The following is an 8,395-nucleotide window of genomic DNA, read 5'->3' on the forward strand; positions in this document are numbered from 1 at the left end:
ACTTCATTCTGCACAATAATTCTCTCTGGCCTCGCTTCCATCTGACCTCTTGTCCCCACCAGCCCCCTCCGGTCCTCCTCCTGTATATTCCTCCGAAACTTACCCTCCCCCACAGCAACAGTTTTACCGCGTAGCCTGTATTTTTTCGGCAATAGCTTTGAGGGCACCACCTTTCGTCGTATATCTAACAAATGCGAATATGTACGCCTTTTCTGTTTTCTGCTTTCTACAAAGATAGATGTCGTTTATTCTCCCGGTCCAGCAAAACATCTGATACAATTCCCTCCTAGAAATATCCTCCGGCAAATTATCCACAAAGACAGTGAAAGAATCCCTTTCTAAGTGATGATATTCTTCCTTAGTCCAAATCCGCGGATCCTTCCGCCGTTGAAAAAAGTCCCTGCTCCCACCTCCTCTGGTGTATCCCCCCCGCTCAGCCTCTCGGTCTCCCATTTTCCCCACTAATTCTTAATTTCTTAACTGCCAGTTGTATTTGGGTTAATAATTAAATTAGTCCTTAAAAATATATCATTCTCTAATTTTATTCTTAAAAAATTTTATCAATTAAATTAGTCTTTTAGGTAGCGTTTGTTTTAAGGTAATGGAACAGAGACTGAGAGACTGAAACTCAATATCATGTTTGTTGGTTCAGAGACTGGTACTAAAATTTCTGTCCCTGTCCCTAAAATTTCAGTATTTCAGTACCTCCAAAAAGTGAGGATACAAGGGACTGAAATTTTTAGAGACAGAGATTGAAACTTTAATAACATTTTATACCTAAAATACCCTCATTTCAATTAATTAATTCCAATTTTACTTTTTGTACAAATTAAATTAGAGTTTCATTTTTGTTTTAATTTTTGTCTCCCACTTTGCACCAAACAGAATACTCAGATTTATTTGTCTCTGTCTCTTAGTCTTAGTCTCTCAGTCTCAATCTTTCAATCTCTATCTCTCCACAAAACGCTACCTTAAAGATCATAAATTAATTATTTTTATCATTCTGTCACTCAATTAATAGTTTCCGTCAATGATTGATAATATAAAACGTTAATTGATAGTATACATGACACCCACCATGTCCAATTGAAAACTAAACAAACTTTATGAAAATCTATCAATTTAGTCTATCTTTTAAATTAAAAAAAGAATCATATTCCTAATATAACCTTTTTTTTTCTCAAATATAGATATTATTTTATTATTATAAAATAATAATATTTCCATAAGGAAGTACAAAAGAAGTTGGGTATTCCCAATTATCACCAAATGTGATTGGAAGACAAATAGCTTAAGAAAGAGTAAAGTAAGAATAAAGAGAAATTATTAGCATTCATCAGGTATGGTTATTGAGTTCACGCACTAGACTGCTGACTTCTTGCACTATCTCCGGTACTGGGCTTATTAGCTTCTCAAAGACACACCTATTCCTCGCTTTCCAAGTGCTCCAACACAGCGCCGCAATGAAGAGGATCTTTTGTCTACCTTCGATTTGAGCCGCTGCCCAAGATAAAACTCGTTGCCACCAATTGATGAAGGTCTCCTCTTCTCTCTGCCATAAGTCGAGGGTTATTAAGTTTAGACTCCAGATTGTTGAAGACAGGGGGTATTGGAACAAGGCATAAGAAATTGATTCATCTTTCAGCATGCATCTTGGGCAAGTGGCGGGGGTGGATGCAAACCAGCTATGGATTTGTTGCAAAACCGGAAGCTTTTTATGAAGACTCTTCCATAAAAAAATTTTAATTTTATGAGGTAATTTCAATTTCCAAATGCTATTCCATACTCTATTGTTCTGTATGTTCTGAGACATCAATGAAATAGGAGAATGAAAGAACCCATAAGCAACTTTGTATCCTGACCCAACTTCGTATATACCAGATTTTGTCCAGCACCAATTAACTTCATCCTCCTCCTCTGTTGGTTTGATGGAAAAAATTTTATTGCATATATCAACTGAAAAAAATTGACTCAATCAGGTTTCTGTTCCAGCTTCTATCAGGATTTAGTAGCGCACTAACATAATATACTTGCAGATTCGGTGGGTTTGTCACTGCAGCTTGAGGAACATTAAAGGGCAATGGTGGTGGGAACCAGGGATCATGGAAGATGTGGACATTAGCACCAAAGCCTATTTTTCATAACAAGCCTTTCTCAATCACCTTGCGGCCTTCAAGAACACTTCTCTAGCCCCACGACGGTATGCTTCCTATCTCTGCATGTAAGAAATTTGTATATCTGAAATATTTAGCTTTGAACATTCTTGACAGTGTAGAATTAGGGTATTTCATTAGACGCCAACATTGCTTGCCCAATAAGGCCAAATTTTGCGCCCTTAGATCTTTGATCCCCAACCCACCATCTTTCTTCGGTCTCGTCATTGTGTCCCATTGAATCCAAACCATTCTTTGTTCTGCGCCTTTTTTATCCCACCAAAATTGCGAGAGCATGCTATGAATCTCAGTTAACAGCGTGTCCGGGAGCTTGAAACAAGAGAGTGTGTAAATAGGAATCGCTTCCCCCCACCGCTCTCAATAGCGTGTGCTTGCCACCTAAGGACAATAAACTTCTTTTCCAATCCATAATCCTCTTCTGAACTTTATCCTTGATAGCTCCAAAGGTTGCTTTATTTGATTTCTGAACTATGGAGGACAACCCCAAGTATTTGTCTTGGGCTCCGATATGTTCAATATTTAGTATTTACGCAATTGCTAGTCTTGTGTTCTGAGGTGTGTTGTGACTGAAAAAGATGGCCGACTTATTCAAATTGACTTTTTGCCCACTGAAGCCCTCGTAGATCTCTAGCAATTCCAAAATGCTTTGGCTTGTATTAGGTGAGTCCTTGCAAAAAGGATTGAATCATCAGCAAACAAAAAGTGATTAACTATTTGGCATCTCCGATTAACTTGAACTCCTTAAATTAATCTATTTTGCTCTGTCTTGTGTAGCAAGAAGGAAAGCCCTTCCGCACAAAAAAGAAATAGATATGGAGATAGGGGGTCACCCTATCGGATGCCCCTATTTGGCCTAAAGTAGCCAAAAGGTTGCCCTTCCACAACAACAGAGTAAGAAACAGTCATTACCAATTCCTTAGTCCAGTTAATCCATTTAGCATCAAAACCCAGGTTTTCCATGATGTACCATAAGAAGTGTCATTCAACCCTATCATAAGCCTTGCTCATATCTAGTTTAATAGCCATCTCATGATCTGCTCCACTTCTCTTATTTTTCAAAGGAAAAGTTTAGGGGCCAGCAATTTTTCCAAATTCTGGCCAGCATGTAACCAGCAAAGAAAAGTGATCCATTGGATGAAATCTCACACCAATCTCACACTATTAAAATCAACATTGATGGCTATTTGATGGCTACAAATTACAAAAATTGCCGCTCCCTAACACTCCTCATTTTCAAATAGTGCATACATTCGTGGACAATTAGAATATTATCTGAAATGAGTCTACCTTTGAAAAAAGCACTCTGATTTGGGCTTATGATTTTATTCATAATACCTTATAGTCAGTGCACCATAACTTTAGAAATAATTTTATACATAATTAAGGACAAACTAATTGGTCGTACCTGAGTCATGTCACTGGTATCTGGCACCTTTGGAATCAAACAAATTTGAGTATGGTTGAAACGTTTTAGAATTCTTCCACTGTGAAAGAAACTTCGCACTGCCTTAAAAACGTCACCTCCAACTATATCCTAGAAAAAGTGAAAAAACTTAGCTGTAAACACATCATCACCAGGAGCACTCTGAGCATGAACACTGAACGTAGCTCTTTTGACCTCGTCCAGAGTTACCGGCCTTTGGAGCCTACGGTTTATGGAAGCTGTAACCTTAGGCTCCAAATCCTCCAAATATGGATTCAGATCAACCGAACAAGAAGAAGTAAAAATATCGCATAAGTAGTCTTCAGCTACCTTTGTAATATCCTCCGATTTCGATGCAATCTCATTGTTCCTCCCAACTAATCTCCAAATTCTGTTCCTTCGCACCCTTGATTAAAATTTCTGGTGAAAGAATCTGATGTTCTGATCTTCTTCTTTTAGCCATTTGACTCTAGATTTTTCTCTCCAATAGCTCTCTTCTTTCATATATGCTAGCTCCAACTTCTCTTCCAATATGGTAATCTCCTCTCCCCCATTGATTCCAGCCACTCATAGCTCCTCTAGGCTAGCTTGAAGGTCCTCAATTTCTTTCTGAGAGTTTGCTTTGTGAGTTATCTGCCATTGAACTAATCTATGTCTACATTCTTTCAACTTTTGGGCCAATAAGAACATAGTCGACCCTACTACTTCCATTTTCCACACTTCGCTGACAATTCTTTTGACATCATCTTCTCCATACCAACATTTCTAGTATTTAAAATGCCTTTTACTATGCCAGGATTGAGGTTCAATTTCCATCAAGATAGGAGCATAATCCGAGCCTGATTCTGTGAGCCTGTGCACCACTGCATTCGGAAACTTCAGCTTCCATCTCATCCCTACTAAATAGCGGTCAAGCCTCTCCTTCACCAAATCCTCTCCTTGTCTTCGATTTGTCCACGTGAAATCCATCATTTCAATATCCACTAATTCATTGCTATCAATAAAATTAATGAATGTTACAATGGTAGTTGCTGATTTTTTGCCTCCACCCTCCTTTTCCGCTTGACTTATTATAGCATTAAAATCTTCCGCTATTACCACTTTTTCTTCCATTTGTTGACTCATTGTTGTAAGTTTCTCAAACTGTAAGGCTTGAATTTGTTCCGAACAGCTCAAACGGACACCAATGAACGTCCATACCCCATTGTTTCCGAACTTCTTAACTTCAGCTGCTACAAAGAATTTCCTGCTGCTTTTAATTTGAACATGGATGATGTCCTTTCAAGCTAGCGCAAGTCCTCCTGCCATTCCTAACGGGTTAACAATATACCAGTTTTCATAGCTGCATGCCCGGAGTTTTGCTTCCACCTGTCGAGATTGGTTCTTTGTTTCACTTATGAACACAATCTCGAGGGAGTGGGATTTACATATCCCTTTTAGGGTATGAATTGTCAGGGGTCTCCCCTAACCCCGACAATTCCAAACTATAGTTCTCATGGCTAGGGGTGTTCATAGATCGGATCCGATCCGCATATCCGCGGTATTTATCCGAATTCGATCCGAAAATTGCGGATATGGATCCAATCCACAAGGCTTTCAAATCGGATCGGATCAGATCCGCACACTAATCGGATCGGATTGCGGATTTTGTGTTGGTATCCGCATATCCGATCCGCATATTTGCGTATCCGCAAAAATAAAGAAATAAATAAGTAAATATTTCTTTTATGTTTTATTTCAACTAATAATTATCATATATGTTGTATTATTTTAATTTATTATTTAAGAAAAGTATGTTCAATATTATTTTAAGAGTAAATATATTTAAACGAATAGAAAAATGAATTTTATTGATATGTTTTTAATAAAAATAAGCTTTTAAAAATATTTGTGTGTTTTGCGGATATATCCGACATCCGATCCGATCCGATTCGCAAATGTGCGGATCGGATCCAACCTTAAAAATTGCGGATATTGGATCCGATCCGATCCGATGATTTTAGTGCGGATCGGATCGAAATTTTGGCCATATCCGATCCGATCTGATCCACGTTCACCCCTACTCATGGCGCCTTTGGTGCCATTTGTAGGCTGGCACCCTCCACCCCCTGTTGAACTGCATTTTCATCATTTGTTCTTGCTTTCTTTGTAGATCCTTTAACTATACCACTCATCAACCTAACAATACTAAATTGATAAATTTTCATAAATATATTTGTTTTATGTCTAATTAGATATGCTAAGTATCATGTATGATGTGATTCTATATTGTCAATCGTTGACGAAAACTTATAAGTGAGTGATCGAAGGACGAAAATGATTAATTTATAATCTTTGAATGACAAATTTGATTAATAAAATCTTTTAAGGATGAATTTAAAAAAAGAATAATCCTTTTGAGAACTAATTTAATTATTAACTCATATTTATTTATATTTCACATATTTTTTAATAAAGTAATCCGCCACAAAAATAATCAAATATTTCATGTAGAATAACCATTCTTTTTTATTTTTCAAAATAATCAAATTTTTCATAGCAAATCAAATCAAACTTTCTATGAACACCGAAAATCAATACCCAGCGTATGTTATACTTCTAATCTTCTATTCGTATTTGATTAAAATGAAAATCTGGTTTGATTATATTGGTCATAAAGTTTGACTATTAATGTAAATCAAATTTGATAATAATTTAAGTTGATTATATGATTTGAATATAAGTTTGAATCAATATTTTGAATTGTGGAGTTTGATCATAAATATAAATGTAGAACCATTCCTGTTATTATACTTTGGCTGATTATTTTTATTTATTTAACATAGTTATTAGTTTTAAACATAACTCAAGGTTTTGAAAATCGAACGGGATATAGTCATGTATAGTCATAGATGCTGTTTTTGATGGTTCAGGTACCTCAAGTGAATCAAAGAGTGAGGCATTGATCATATCAGTCAAGCTTTTAATGAATATAGTCCTCTCTTATGAACTATATGCATAACCAATGAACGGTGTTGATATGTTATTAAATGCTTCTGCAAGTATACTTTTGCTAATTTTTTACTTGAATCAGGAGGATTATTCTGGAAATGTCATCAGATTGGGGATCCTATTATTATGTACACGGTTTGTAAGTAAATGAGTGAACAAGAGAGTTCATTCTGCTATAGTAATTCTTCTGTTTTTGTTTTTAATTTGATCATCATACTGGGACATATATAGATTACTAGCATACAATCTAGTAAAACTTGTAGAAAGGAATTCTGATTTTAATACAAACATGTGAGAGAGTAAATATTTAAGGCCCTGCATTCTCCATGGTCTCCATTTGCTTAATTTTGTTCTCGTTTTGCAACTTTTCTTGTTGATGAGCCATGTCATAAGTTGCATGTAGTCCAAAGAAAAAATAGTATATCAACATTACCCCAGTGCAAATTCCAAATCTTATGAATGCTGATGAATCCAAAGATCCCATTAGGAATATATTAATTGCAATTGAAATTGATGGCAACCATGGAACAAGTGGAACTCCCCAAACCTTAGGATCCCTTTGCTGTTTCAAAACAAGTGACATGCCTAATGTGGCCAAGAACCATATAGGAACAGTTATTGTATATCCAATCCATCCATTAGGGTTTATGCCCCAACAAGCTGAAATCCCCATTGATGAAGCAATGATTAGTAGCAAGAATGCTCCTAGCTTTAAAAGGTTTTCCCTTGGTGTCACACCTCTCACATAGTACCTCCTAACCAAAAGTGCCACAGCCATCATCATGAAGATGAAGAGTGTGCTTATTGATAACAAGCTTGACAACACATCCAAGCTTGAGAAAAATGCTATGCAAGCACTTGAGATTGTGATCAACAGTGTTGCATTTATAGGTGTTCCTGATATGTGCACCAATAAGGGTATAGCTATTAGTTATGGTATGTAAAATACAATTTGCAAATATCACAATTTAGTAACAAAAAAGGCTAAGTATAAATAAGAGTAAATAGCTATTTTGTCATCCAAAAGATTCGGATTTTGACCAAACGGATCTCAACCTCTGTTTTTGACAAAATAAACTCCTAAATATCAGTTTCATTTGACAAAATAGAGTAATTGTTAACCTATTACTCTAGATGTTTGGATCATTTTATCAAACAAAGATGATATTTTAGAGTTCATTTGACAAAAGCAAAGGTTGAGGTTCCTTTTATCAAAATTAAAATCTTTCGATACCAAAATGACTATTTACTCTATGAATAATATCTCAAATCTGTACTTAATCACCAAATCAGTTTTCAAACTTTAACTGAAATTGTTATGTTTTCATTAAATAACGATAAGAAATGATTTGTCTAACTTTCATATCCGTCCATCATACCTGTCTTTGGATGAACAAGGGCAAACCATGGAGGGATCATATGTGAACGTGCAATGTGAGTGGTGTAACGTGCTTGTCCCAATGCCCCAACAAGAAGAACGGTTGTCATACCCTTCAATGCACCAAAAGCAACAACATACTTAGCCCATTTCATTCCCACACTCTGAAACGCAACAGAGAATGCTGCATCAGTGTCTATGTCTTTGTAATTCTGCATCATGCTGAGTGTAAGTGCCATTAGGCAATATATCACTGTGATCATCGACATTGATCCAACAAGCCCTATTGGTATGTCCCTTGAAGGGTTCTTGGTTTCTTCAGCCATTGTTGCAATGCTATCAAACCCCCCATATGCAAAATAAACAATTGCGGCAGCTTGAAAAATTCCTGTTAAGAAATCAAGTTTGATTATATTACCTACGGAGTTT

The 8,395-nt window shown here is 36.3% G+C and overlaps 2 protein-coding genes across 2 annotated transcripts in view; one reads left to right on the plus strand and one right to left on the minus strand.

Annotated features, from left to right (window-relative positions):
• Nucleotides 1–6,695, plus strand: part of LOC107639101 (mitochondrial amidoxime-reducing component 1) — a gene marked incomplete at its 3' end in the record, with an annotated part of 15,664 nt that extends 8,969 nt beyond the window's left edge. The window contains 1 exon segment of the mRNA XM_016342520.1: nt 6,678–6,695. Coding sequence (XP_016198006.1) covers nt 6,678–6,695 — 18 coding nt within the window.
• The window catches only part of LOC107639100 (cationic amino acid transporter 5), a 2,930-nt gene continuing 1,210 nt past the window's right edge, over nt 6,676–8,395 (minus strand). Inside the window, exons 2-3 of the mRNA XM_016342518.2 lie at nt 7,968–8,354; nt 6,676–7,485 (exon numbers count right to left, since the gene is read on the minus strand). Coding sequence (XP_016198004.1) covers nt 6,896–7,485; nt 7,968–8,354 — 977 coding nt within the window. The 3' untranslated portion in view covers nt 6,676–6,895. The remainder of the gene's footprint in view (nt 7,486–7,967; nt 8,355–8,395) is intronic.

The sequence above is a fragment of the Arachis ipaensis genome, chromosome B04 (genome assembly GCF_000816755.2).
Source record: "Arachis ipaensis cultivar K30076 chromosome B04, Araip1.1, whole genome shotgun sequence".
NCBI classification, from domain to species: domain Eukaryota; kingdom Viridiplantae; phylum Streptophyta; class Magnoliopsida; order Fabales; family Fabaceae; genus Arachis; species Arachis ipaensis.